This window comes from Balaenoptera physalus, assembly GCF_965194825.1.
Source record: "Balaenoptera physalus genome assembly, chromosome: 14".
Lineage (NCBI taxonomy): Eukaryota > Metazoa > Chordata > Mammalia > Artiodactyla > Balaenopteridae > Balaenoptera > Balaenoptera physalus.
In genome coordinates, this window is record NC_138893.1 from 57,495,436 (window position 1) to 57,509,274 (window position 13,839).

General features: G+C 35.9%; 1 protein-coding gene across 4 annotated transcripts in view; it reads right to left on the reverse strand.

Moving 5' to 3' along the window:
* Positions 1–13,839, reverse strand: part of MARCHF5 (membrane associated ring-CH-type finger 5) — a 49,325-nt gene that overhangs the window by 24,472 nt on the left and 11,014 nt on the right. The window contains exons 1-2 of one of the 4 annotated variants that reach the window (XM_082423933.1): positions 7,689–7,821; positions 4,165–4,275 (exon numbers count right to left, since the gene is read on the reverse strand). The exons of 1 other annotated variant lie outside the window; for it this stretch is intronic. In XM_082423933.1, coding sequence (XP_082280059.1) covers positions 4,165–4,180 — 16 coding nt within the window. In that variant the 5' untranslated portion in view covers positions 4,181–4,275; positions 7,689–7,821. 2 more of the 4 variants (XM_082423932.1, XM_082423935.1) reach the window with 2 other exon arrangements.

Here is a 13,839-nt window from a genome sequence, read left to right on the forward strand (position 1 = left end):
ATCACACTCTACCACCACCACCACCACCACCACCACCAGAACACACATCTTCCCAAGTACACATGGAACATTTGCAAGTATAAAGCTTGCTAGGCCATAAAACAAGCCTTAATCATTTAAAAGAACAGATAGCAAAGTATGTTCTTTGATCACAATGGAATGAAATTAGAAATCAATAAGAGAAGGGCATTTGGGAAATTTACAAGTATGTGAAAATTAAACAAAACACTCCTGAATAATCAACAGGTCAAAGCAGAAATCCAAGCAGTGCTTAGAGAGAAATTTATAGCTGTAAATGACTACATTAAAAAAGAAGAAAGATCAAAAGAATGAGAAGACAAGCTACAGACTGGGAAAAAATATTTGCAAAAGATATACCTGATAAAGAACTGTTATCCAAAATACACAAAGAACATTTAAAACTCAACAATAAGAAAACTGATGTTAAAAACGATCAAAAGACTTAACAGACACCTCATCAAAGAAGACATGACTTTTTTTTTTTAACATCTTTATTGGAGTATAACTGCTTTACAATGGTTAGTTTCTGCTTTATAACAAAGTGAATCAGTTATACATATACATATATCTGCATATCTCTTCCCTCTTGCGTCTCCCTCCCTCCCACCCTCACTATCCCACCCCTCTAGGTGGTCACAAAGCACCTAACTGATCTCCCTGTGCTATGCGGCTGCTTCCCACTAGCTATCTATTTTACATTTGGTAGCGTATATATGTCCATGCCACTCTCTCACGTTGTCCCATCTTACCCTTCCCACTCCCCCTATCCTCAAGTCCATTCTCTAGTAGGTCTGTGTCTTTATTCCTGTCCTGCCCCTAGGTTCTTCATGACCACTTTTTTTTTGTTTTTTAGATTCCATATATATGTGTAAGCATACGATATTTGTTTTTCTCTTTCTGACTTACTTCACTCTGTATGACACACTCTAGGTCCATCCACCTCACTACAAATAACTCCATTTTGTTTCTTTTTATGGCTGAGTAATACTCCATTGTATATATGTGCCACATCTTCTTTATCCATTCATCTGTTGATGGACACTTAGGTTGCTTCCATGTCCTGGCTATTGTAAATAGAGCTGCAATGAACATTTTGGTACATGACTCTTTTTGAATTATGGTTTTCTCAGGGTATATGCCCAGTAGTGGGATTGCTGGGTCGTATGGTAGTTCTATTTTTAGTTTTTTAAGGAACCTCCATACTGTTCACCATAGTGGCTGTATCAATTTACATTCCCACCAACAGTGCAAGAGGGTTCCCTTCTCTCCACACCCTCTCCAGCATTTATTGTTTGTAGATTTTTTGATGATGGCCATTCTGACTGGTGTGAGGTGATACCTCATTGTAGTTTTGATTTGCATTTCTCTATTGATTAATGATGTTGAGCATTCTTTCATGTGTTTGTTGGCAATCTGTATATCTTCTTTGGAGAAATGTCTATTTAGGTCTTCTGCCCATTTTTGGATTGGGCTGTTTGTCTTTTTCATAATGAACTGCATGAGCTGCTTGTAAATTTTGGAGATTAATCCTTTGTCAGTTGCTTCATTTGCAAATATTTTCTCCCATTCTAAGGGTTGTCTTTTGGTCTTGTTTATGGTTTCCTTTGCTGTGCAAAAGCTTTTAAGTTTCATTAGGTCCCATTTGTTTATTTTTGTTTTTATTTCCATCTCTCTAGGAGGTGGGTCAAAAAGGATCTTGCTATGATTTATGTCATAGAGTGTTCTGCCTATGTTTTCCTCTAAGAGTTTGATAGTGTCTGGCCTTACATTTAGGTCTTTAATCTATTTTGAGTTTATTTTTGTGTATGGTGTTAGGGAGTGTTCTAATTTCATACTTTTACATGTACCTGTCCAGTTTTCCCAGCACCACTTATTGAAGAGGCTGTCTTTTCTCCACTGTATATTCTTGCCTCCTTTATCAAAGATAAGGTGACCATATGTGCGTGGGTTTATCTCTGGGCTTTCTATCCTGTTCCATTGATCTGTATTTCTGTTTTTTTTGTGCCAGTACCATACTGTCTTGATTACTGTAGCTTTGCAGTATAGTCTGAAGTCAGGGAGCCTGATTCCTCCAGCTCTGTTTTTTGTTCTCAAGATTGCTTTGGCTATTCGGGGTCTTTTGTGTTTCCATACAAACTGTGAAATTTTTTGTTCTAGTTCTGTGAAAAATGCCAGTGGTAGTTTGATAGGGATTGCATTGAATCTGTAGATTGCTTTGGGTAGTAGAGTCATTTTCATAATGTTGATTCTTCCAATCCAAGAACATAGTATATCTCTCCATCTATTTGTATCATTTTTAATTTCCTTCATCAGTATCTTATAATTTTCTGCATACAGGTCTTTTGTCTCCTTAGGTAGGTTTATTCCTAGATATTTTATTCTTTATGTTGCAATGGTAAATGGGAGTGTTTTCTAATTTCATTTTCAGATTTTTCATCCTTAGTGTATAGGAATGCCAGAGATTTCTGTGCATTAATTTTGTATCCTGCTACTTTACCAAATTCATTGATTAGCTCTAGTAGTTTTCTGGTAGCATCTTTAGGATTCTCTATGTATAGTATCATGTCATCTGCAAACAGTGACAGCTTTACTTCTTCTTTTCTGATTTGGATTCCTTTTATTTCTTTTTCTTCTCTGATTGCTGTGGCTAAAACTTCCAAAACTATGTTGAATAATAGTGGTGAGAGTGGGCAACCTTGTCTTGTTCCTGATCTTCGTGGAAATGGTTTCAGTTTTTCACCACTGAGGACGATGTTGGCTGTGGGTTTGTCATATATGGCCTTTATTATGTTGAGGAAAGTTCCCTCTATGCCTACTTTCTGCAGGGTTTTTATCATAAATGAGTGTTGAATTTTGTTGAAAGCTTTCTCTGCATCTATTGAGATGATCATATGGTTTTTCTCCTTCAATTTGTTAATATGGTGTATCAAATTGATTGATTTGCGTATATTGAAGAATCCTTGCATTCCTGGGTGTTTGTAGATTTTTTGATGATGACCATTCTGACAGGTGTGAGAAGGACATAAGACTCTTAATAAGCATATGAAAAGACACTCAACATCTATGTTATTAGGGAATAGCAAATTAAAACTGGTGGTGCAGTGGTTAAGAATCCGCCTGCCAATGCAGGGGACACGGGTTTGAGCCGTGGTCCGGGAAGATCCCACATGCCATGGAGCAACAAAGCCCGTGCGCCACAACTACTGAGCCTGAGCTCTAGAGCCTGTGAACCACAACTACTGAGACTGCGTGCCACATTACTGAAGCCCTCACACCACAAAGACTAGCCCCCGCTTGCCACGACAAGAGAAAACCCACGTGCAGCAACAAAGACCCAATGCAGCCAAAAATTAATAAATAAATTTAAAAAATAAATAAATAAATAAAAAATAAAACAATGAGATATAAATGGCTAAATCCAAAACACTGACAAAAGCAAGTGCTGCAAGGATATAGAGCAACAGGAACTTACTGCTGGTCGGAATGCAAAATGTACAGCCACTCTGAAAGACAATTTGGTAGTTTCTTACAAAACTAAACATACTCTTACCATATGATCCAGCAATTTACGCTCCTTGTTATTAACCTAAATAAGCTGAAAATATATGTCCAGACAAAAACTTGCACACAGATGTGTACTGCAGCTTTATTTGTAACTGCCAAAACCTGGAAGCAACAAGATGCCCTTCAGTAGGAGAATGGATAAATAAGCTGTGGTATGTCCAGACAATGGGATATGATTCAGTATTAACAAGAAATGAACTATCAAGCCATGAAAGACATGGAGAAACTTTAAATATATTTACTAAGTGAAAGAAACCAATCTGAAAAGGCTACATACTGTATGATTCCAGCTATATGACATTCTGAAAAAGGCAAGACTATGAAGACAGTAAAAAGATCATTGGTTGCCAGGGTTTAGGGAGGAGGATGGGATGAATAGGAGGATATATTCACAGTATATTCCCTATTGACAATTAAGAACACACACTTGCCACCATCCTTCCATTCTGGCCACCACTAAGTACCAGAAAAGATGCAGACTTTGGCCAGTTAGCCAGACAGACTGAGTCTAAATCCATATGAAAACTCTTTTTTAGTACCTGCTACACAGAGATCATCTCATAGAATGTTAACCATCACCTCTTCCTCTCTGCATTTTTTCTCTTGTCTTTCATTCCTTCTTCTGGCCAGTGTCTCCTAAGTGTCGTCTGGGGACCAATGGTGGTCCCTGGCAATCAATTAACTGGTTTACTATAGACAGTTTGATTAAAAAAAAAAGTGATAAAAGCTTTGATCACAAACATTTCATAAATTGAAAAGATTAATTATGACTTTCAAGGAAATTCCTTTAGCTTCTTAATTGTTATGTTCCAAGGGTCACACATGCTTTACAAGGATAGTTAAGAGGGGACTGTTTGTTTCAGCTAACAAACTTTGACATCATGAGTTGTTTACATTGGTTAAATATATATTTTGTTGTTGTCTTATCACTGTGTTAAATCCCCAATTAGGAAAATGTATCAATGCCTCAAAAGTGCTCACTGAAGAGTAAAAGTGATAAAAACACATTTGACTCAGAATGTCATAAATGATAAATAGTATGATCTTATAGAGAGAAAACAGTAGGATCTTACAATGGGCTATGACCAGTGAATTACAAGTTATTAGTTTACACTGGGGGACCTCCTTGTTCCAATCAAAGTATAATACATTTTTAAACAGGGACTGAAACATTATAAAACAGGGATAAGAAGTCACTGAAGCATTCATATAATTTTCAGCCACTCCAGTAAACCAGTCAAAACCTGCATTATGAATTTTGTCATTGAAAGCAAAGATTAAAAACTGCGAAGAAACTTTAAGTTATTTTAACAAAAACAGGTATAACTAAGGTCAGCTGCAAAATTAATGACAAACATGCTCAGAAAGAAAACAATTTACTGGTATGTTTCTGTATCAGATGACATTACTGGACATTAATTACATAATGTTAGGTGTGGTATTCAGTGAGTAAGAACAGTTAGTATCACAGATGCATGCTCTTAAATATTTTGTTTCATGGCTACAAGAAACCACTAGTATTCAGAATATGAATCAACTCTTGGTATGTACATAATATGTAAATTATGAAATACAAACAGTTCTGATTATCAATGAAAACATGCTTTAGAGAAGGGATTTTCCTTTAACCAACAATTATCTTTGAACCTTGACTTGAAAATGTACACTAGGATCAATATGGCCAAAAGCACTAGTCATGTGTGTAGCAAGGAAGAGTATAGCACCTGGAAATCAATTCACACATGGCTTCATTTACAGACAACACCTGACATTTGACAGTAAGTCTTCTATTGAGTCTGTTAAAGATTGCATGGAAAATTGTGAATATAATATTCAAACTGCAGTCCCTGAGCAGGTATCTTCAGCATGTTAGGTCAGGAAAAAAGAAGCAAATACAACACTCTGCTTTCCTATCTTGTCAGGAGGAAAGATGCTAACAAAAACTATTTAAATGAAGTATATACATTTTTTTTCCCATGACACCAATAAGGTCAGTAAAAAATTTCTGATTATCTGTGGCTTACTCAAGTGGCAGATCTCTGTGATATTCAGTATAGTGAATAGCTTGAACCTATCATGAGGGTGAAATAACAGTTCTTAATGATAAAATACAAAGACCAAATCATGATACACGTAGCTTAAGCAGAGAGTTTGACTTTTCCAACATGTAGCCATTTTCTTTCCTTGTTGTAGAATGAAATCAGTGTCTTATCATTAGTATACTTAAAAAATGTATTCAATTACCACACTAGACCTAAAAACATGTTTCCTAGAACTGAAATACAACCAGAAGGACAGATTTATCCACTGCCATCTTCCAAACTGAAATATTCAACTTCATTGCTGAGTGCCATACATTTGTCAACTCAGTGCTTCAACAGATATTGTAGGTAGTTTTCAGTGAGAATTCTTGCAATAATTTTTGTGCCCATCCATCTGAATATCTAAAACATCTAAAAGAATCATCCTGTACTTGCTGCTATTCCCAACAACCTATAGTTGAAAAGTGGGATTATCTGATTTAGCAGAACTAAGAAGTAGGAAAAGAAACAGTTAAATAGGAAATTGTAACTTTGACTTTAGTGAGCCAGATATCAATGTGGTGAAAGACTAGCAGTAATCGCTTTTCATGATGTTTAAAAGACCCATGAGTGGGACTTCCCTGGTGGCACAGTGGTTAAGAATCCGCCTGCCAATGCAGGGGACACGGGTTCAAGCCCTGGTCCGGGAAGATCCCACATGCCATGGAGCAACTAAGCCCATGTGCTGCAACTCCTGAGCCTGCACTCTAGAGCCCGTGAGCCACAACTACTGAGCCTGTGTGCCGCAACTACTTAAGCCCTCGCGCCTAGAGCCCATGCTCCGCAACAAGACAAGCCACCATAATGAGAAGCCTGCGCACCGCAACAAAGAGTAGCCCCCGCTTGCTGCAACTAGAGAAAGCCCGCGCACAGCAACAAAGACCCAACACAGGCAAAAATAAATAAATAAATAAATTAAAAACAACAACAACAAAAAAGACCTGTCAGTGTGGTCCACAAATTCTAAATGTCTGAGAAATGCTACTTTCTCTACTACACTATTTTTCTTTCATAGAAAGCTATCGCTTCTTCCTATGCATTATGTTAGAAAAATATAGACAGCTATGGAAATTTTGTTTGCCCTTATAATTAATCTTCTCACATTAGAAAAGCATTTCATCATCTGCACTTATGTTGCCTTATTTTTTTAAAGAAAGGTCTGATTTCAATATGTATAGCACCTAGAAAAAAAAAATCTAATAACTATTTCCAGTTTCTCCTTGAACTCTATTCCTCCACAAAGTCATTTTTTCCTTGACCTTCCCAAAACCCAAACTGCTTTCATATACCTCACCTCTTGATTATAGTCAAGTGTGACATTAAAAATGTTGAACAACTGGCATGGCATAAACACCAAACAAAGAGAATGACACCAGTTCATAATCACATGGATGTAATGGAACATGCTAACTAAATATCAGCCTTAGTTATAGCTTCCTTTAAACAATCCGCTACACTTGTTTCAATGCTAGCCTCATTCTCAAAGACCATTGGTTATTCCTTGCCTGCCAACTCACAGAAAAAGGAAAGTAGTTTTCATGAAAGACAGCCATATAAATTGGATTCTAAACACTGTCTTTTATTAAATATTTAATTTCTCTTTTATTCCTTAATAGAAGAATTAAGAAAAATAAGTATTAGAAAGAACACACTATTGTTTTCTTTCTCCCACACCAATGGTTTCCAGAGAATGAGGCTCTTTAGTCAGCCTTTTATTATAGTTTTGTTAACTTGATTTTACCCACACAATTAGATATCCAAGTTCTTTATCCACTCAACCAAATGAAAACATTGAATACACAGACAAATGGATAGATCTGGGGATATATTAAGGATAATGTAAACTGTTAGCAAAACAAATATCTGACATTTAGAGAGAAAACAACAGAAATGGAATACAGAAATTCACAAAAAAGCAAAGACATGAGTCACTTAAAAATCAACCTAGGATCATAGAGTCATATATTATAACATGATATATATATATATATATATCTGTGTTGGTTTTAAGGATCTTCTTACCCAACTTTGGAAAAACTATTAAGTATTCAGCATTGCACTGGGGACATGCCACTCTGGCTGTACTGTTTCCTCTTTGTTTTTCATCCACCCAGCGCTGCAGACAAGCCTGGTGAACCCATTTTGTAGATCCTCTGCATCTGCATGGTCTCACCCATTCAGCTGTTCTATCATCTTCATCAGTGGCAAAACACACCCAGCAACTTCTGTAAATTAAAAGAGAAAATAATGACATTATCATTAACACCCCAGCCTCCTCTTCACTGCAGCTCTCACTTAATGGGATGAGCCTACTATGTTATATTATAGGAACTTTTAATTCTACATTAAAAGACTGAGGAGAAAAACAACCAACACATTTCCAGTAGAGTAGTTTCTTCTTTTTCTGTTTTTCCTTGTATTCTTCTGCGGAATCTTGTGTTTTCTGAATTTTGTTTTTATATAACTTCCTCCATCTTTCTAGTATATTAACGTTTTTTTAAAAAAATTAATTAATTTGTTTTTGGCGGCACTGGTCTTTGTTTCTGCACGTGGGCTTTCTCTAGTTGCAGTGAGCGGGGCTACTCTTCATTGCAGTGCACGGGCTTCTCATTGCAGTGGCTTCTCTTGTTGCAAAGCATGGGCTCTAGGTGTGCGGGCTTCAGTAGTTGTGGCTCGCGGGCTCTAGAGCACAGGCTCAGTAGTTGTGGCACACAGGCTTTAGTTGCTCCACGGCATGTGGGATCTTCCTGGACCAGGGCTTGAACCCGTGTCTCCTGCATTGGCAGGCAGACTCTTAACCACTGTGCCACCAGGGAAGTCCATCTTCCTAGTAATTCTTCATCTTCTCTAATGAACCAGAATGCAAACAGACAATCCTCAAGCTGCTTTTATATGACCTAATAATTCTTCAAGGATTGGTAAATATAGGAATATGTGAAATTCAGTGTATCTCCCATTTCAACAACATTAACCTCTTAACCTCTTGAACTTGGAAAACTAAAGTATTACATAAATGATTTCACATATGGTCTCATTCAGTTTTCAACTGAGACAGAAAAAAACCCCACTCATTTCTCTTTCTGGTAAAGTATGACTGTAAGAGAGAAAGATGATTAAATTAAAAAGCACAAAGGGAAGAAGAGATGAGGATATCAGGATAAATTGTTTTAGGATAGTGATATGATAAATTTGGGCCTACATGTTTCCATTATAGGTATGATTGGTTTTCCTTTTTTGTGGGAATTAAATTATATTTATTATATTCTAAATCTAAAAGTCAAGTCTGGGATGCCTATATTTTAAAAAATTCTATTGAGATGGTTAATTTTTAAACATTTCCCCATTTTGCTTTTGAGGATACTTCATGAACTCTAATTTGTTCTTGTGGAATTAGGTTGCAATTCCTTTTTTTTTTTCCCTCTCAGTTAACACAAGTTTTGACACCGATTTCCATTAGGGCAAATACAGTTTAACTCAATGACACCATTCACTCTCCTCTACTACCCTTAAAGTTTGACTGCACAATAGGAAACTGCTAATTAAAGCTTGTCACCTACTGTGCACATTTCACTTAATTAGATAAGTGGCTTCTGTCAGAACAACTAGCTTAACTATGCTCAGTGGGAAGGACTATATAGTCAGGTACTATATACGGGTGAGGTCTCCAGTCTGTATAACAATATGAATTTTAATTGTGTGCTCCAATTAAAACTTCGCGATTAGAATAGGGAAAAAAAAAACTGAACTGAATACGTGGCAACAATATCCAAAATTGTGCTTTTACTCAGCTTTCAAATTCAGTCAGATTTCATTTGACCTACCTAGGTAAAAATTGGAGGTAGGTAGCATTTGTTTGAGCATGCTTGACCCTCTGACCTACCTCAGCCAAGCTGTCTGGGCCCTTGTGCTATCTTACGGTTATCCAGAAATGCCTCCTCCTCCACCTCCTTATTTTTTAAAATTTTATTGTGGTAAAATATACATAACATAAAATTTACTACTTTAACCATTTTTAAGATTGCAATTCAGTAGCACTAAGTCATTCACACTGGCAACCATCATCACTATCCATGATTTGACTGGGTTTCAACCTAGTTTTCATAAAATTTCAATTGACAAGTACAGAGCAAATAAACCAGTTATTTGAGGTGTTAGTATATATTTTCCCCATTTAACCAAGGTAATTTTTAAAATATAATTGTATACCTCTGGGAAATGAAAACCATATTTTGGCAACAAAATATAGGCAGAATACCTAGAAACTAGATTTCTAGGTTCTTGTAAGTTTTTCATATCAACAATGGAACATATATGTAGCTAAGTACATCTAGACCAACATAATTAATCAGTATTAAGGTGAACTGAATCTTAAATTAAGCCAATTTCCAGGCATCAGGAAAAAACAAAATAAAATGTAAAGAACCTTAATACTAGGTGGAACCAAATGAAATTGCCTATATTTATCTGTTTTTAACTTACATAAATGGCAGCTTCATATACCAATATAATGGGAATATTTGTATAGCTATAATCCCCATAAATTCTGGATAAGTATAAGTTTATTTTCCCCCAACATTTAATAGGAAAAATTTCAAACTTTTGAAAAAAGTTGAAAAACTGTTTGGTGAACATCCATATTCTTAACACCTAGATTCTACAATTCTTATCATTTTGCTACATATGTACTTTACTACATATTCTTTCATCAATCTTATTTTTGGATGCATTTCAAAGTTTCAGACATTAGTGTACTTCACCCCTAAATAAACACTTTTACAGTTTTACTTTTTAGAAGGTACTCAACTAACATTTAAAAGAGGCACTTTCCGGATTTTTTTCTAATTTCACAACTATGGTAGATAAGATAGTTGAACGATGATTTACAGTGAAAACTTATTAGGTGTTAAACCTAATTGGAAGTGTTAATACCCATAACCTTGTTTTTATTGTTTGATTCATAGTGATAGTGAGTATACAGCTTACAAATTTGGATTTTGAAGCTAATGCTCATTAGAGATTAACTGAAATTATCCTATAGAGGAGATATTAAAAAACCTTATTGATAATAATACTCTCAAAAAGTCTGATTTTCAACATCTACCAACGTACCACATACATTTTCTATTTATTCTAATCACTAAACAGTACATCTGATGATGGTCATCTGAGATCAAATAGTATTGCCCACAATATGTAAGCTTCTGGTAACACCACCAAATTACTTCATCTAAAAATTATAATTTAGATACAAGTAAATGTTATATAAAACGAAGACTTCTAACTTAACAGTACAAAACAAACAAGCAACTGAAAATTATAGAAATTGCCAGCAACATTTACTGAGCATTCACTGATTCCATGTAGTTTCACTGGTTCCATGTGGTTGCACAAACAAAATAAATGGAAGATTGTACCTATCTAGAAAACCCTATAATTTAATTGGGGCTACATCCAGTAGATACAAGAGATTTAAGGTTCCAGTGAAATTACCATAGGTACATCCATTTTAAGAAGAAGGAAGGATCAATTTGGATAGATCAGAAAAGGTTTCAGGGAGGAGTCATAGCAGAAATTAGCAGGGGCAAGTGATTTTATTGCAGGGATTCTCAAAACAAAGGTCTCAGGACCAGTAGTTCAGGATCACTAGGGAACTTGCAAATTCTCTGGCTCTACTCCAGATCTAGTAAATAAGAAACTCTAGAGGAAGAGGGCCTACAAATCTGTGATTTAACAAGCTCTCAAAGTGATCCCAATATTCAATAAAGTTTGGGAACCGCTGGTGTAGAAAAATGGCAGGTAAAAAAAAGCAAACAGATTGGAGAAAGCAGACTGTGTGAAAGGGATAATTACTGGATTTACTTAAGGTAGAAATAATTGCTTCTGATGACTAAATATTTTTAATATAAATAACAGTACAGAAAATGTTAGGTTCTAAAGAATTTATTAACTGACTTACTACCTTACTAGGTATATGAGTTTAATCTACGTAATATGGAAAGAATATTAGTCTGTGAAATAAGGGCCAGGTACATGGGAAACTAAAGCATATAAAAATGGTCACATGAATGTTTTTAGGCAGACAGCCTGTAAGACAGTTATTAGTCTTCAGGGCTGGAAATGAGGGGAGGGAACAAAGTATGTATAGGAATCTTCTCTTCCCTCATTTTAAAAAAAACTTCTAATAGGCTGACCAGGAATATCACCTAAGAAGGTCTTAAAATTATGCCTTCCCCCTTTGCTTCCCCATACCCTACTCCCTCCTTGATGCTATCTATTTCAGCTATTTATTCCCCAATTCCCCACCTCCTTCCATTTAAGGAGAAAAGAGGTTGTTTGAAAATGATGGGTTTAGAGTTTCTCAAGATCTTAGAAGAGAGGAGAGAGTAGAAGCTTGTGGTTTAATGTACAGCACACGTTCTCTTTTTTAGGGACAAAAAGTATACCATACTTTTTAAGGAAAACCACTCTTCCCTCCAACATCAGCCATGTATGTGGTTTATTTAGGCAGTTAGTCCCACATCCCCAGCTCCAGGAAGAGTAATCCCTAGATTGGTTTAAGGGAGTATCCCATGTCCTAGATTACAGTTGTTGGGAGGCTGGACCCATTAAAGCTAGTTTCATTAGAGTGAACTTCAGAATTTTTGCTGGGAAAGTTGGTACACAGACTTTCTTTTCCACTGAGCCTGAAGGCAGGAAAAGTGTGAAGCTAAATGAGGGTGTGAGGCTCTGCTGCCAGGAGAGCCACAATGTGGAGCCTAAAGAATCCAAAGGAAGCTGAAAGATAGAAACTGATGACTTCGTTTGAGACATGTATCAAGCTGTGCTTAAAGCTAAATATACCCTTGCACTGTTCACTTACATAAACCCACAGATTTTTTTTTTTTTTTTTTGGTTTAACCAGTTTGGGGCAGATTCCTATCAGATACAACCCAAACAATCTTGTTACAGATTGTGAGAAACTGGATATAAGGGATAGCCCTGAACAATCATATAATGTAGCCTCTTAAACAGCTTTTATAAGGACACTATTTTTTGTCAATGGCTTTGTTTCCTACTGACCGCAACTTGAGCTGAAAAGGCTTAAATAAATCTAATTTCCACTCCAAGTACTTTGAGTCTTGCAAGTTTTTCTATTTCTCACACAGGGCAAAAATATGCTCCTGATTCTGGCTACTGGATCAGGTCATTTCTTAGATAAAAACAGCCAACAAAGATAAAACCAAACATTTTGAAATTAAAAATTCTTACTGACAATGCTATAATATTTGCATTGCAGGATCAATTTAACTATAATTCTACTTTATTACATATTTTAATGTTATAGTTTATAGGATGGCAATTTTAATACCCTTAAAAGGTGAGAACTGGCTATTTGACATTTCAAAGGACAAAGCCAAAAACCTTTCTAAGTCCACACCTAAGAAGAGGTTGTAATTTCTGATAAAATTCTAATTAAGAGTTTCTCTTTGAGTCATTTCCTCCCCTTCTTCTCTTCAATCCTCCAATCTCTCAGCAGTGTTCAGTGTGATGCAGAAGCATCATCTGAGAACTTGCTAGAAATGCAAATTTTCAGGTCCCACCCCAGACCTGCAGAATCAGAAACTCTGAGGATGGGACCCAACACTACATTTAAAAAATTTATTTATTTTAAATTTCTTTAAAAATTCTTCTTTTTTTTATTGTGGTAAAATATGTAACATAAAATTTGCCATCTTAACCATTTTTAAGTGTATAGTTCAGTGGTATTAAATACATTTACACTGTTGTGCTACCATCACCACCAACCATCCCCATAACTCTTCATCTTATAAAACAAACTCTATACTTATTAAACAACTCTCCAATGTCCTCTCTCCCAAGCCCGTGACAGCCACCCTTATACCTTCTGTCTTTATAATTTTGACTACTCTAAGTACCTCATGTAAGTGGAATCATCCAGTATTTGTCTTTCTATGTCTTCAAGGTTCATCCACATTGTAGCATATTGCAGAATATCCTTCCTTTTTTGAGGCTGAATAGTATTCCATTGTATGTATATATACCACATTTTGCTTATCCATTCATTGGTCTTAAATACTAAGGTTGCTTCCAAGTTTTAGCTATTGTGAATAATACTGTTACGAACATGGGTGTACAAATATCTTTTTGAGATCCTGTTTTTAATTCTTTTTGG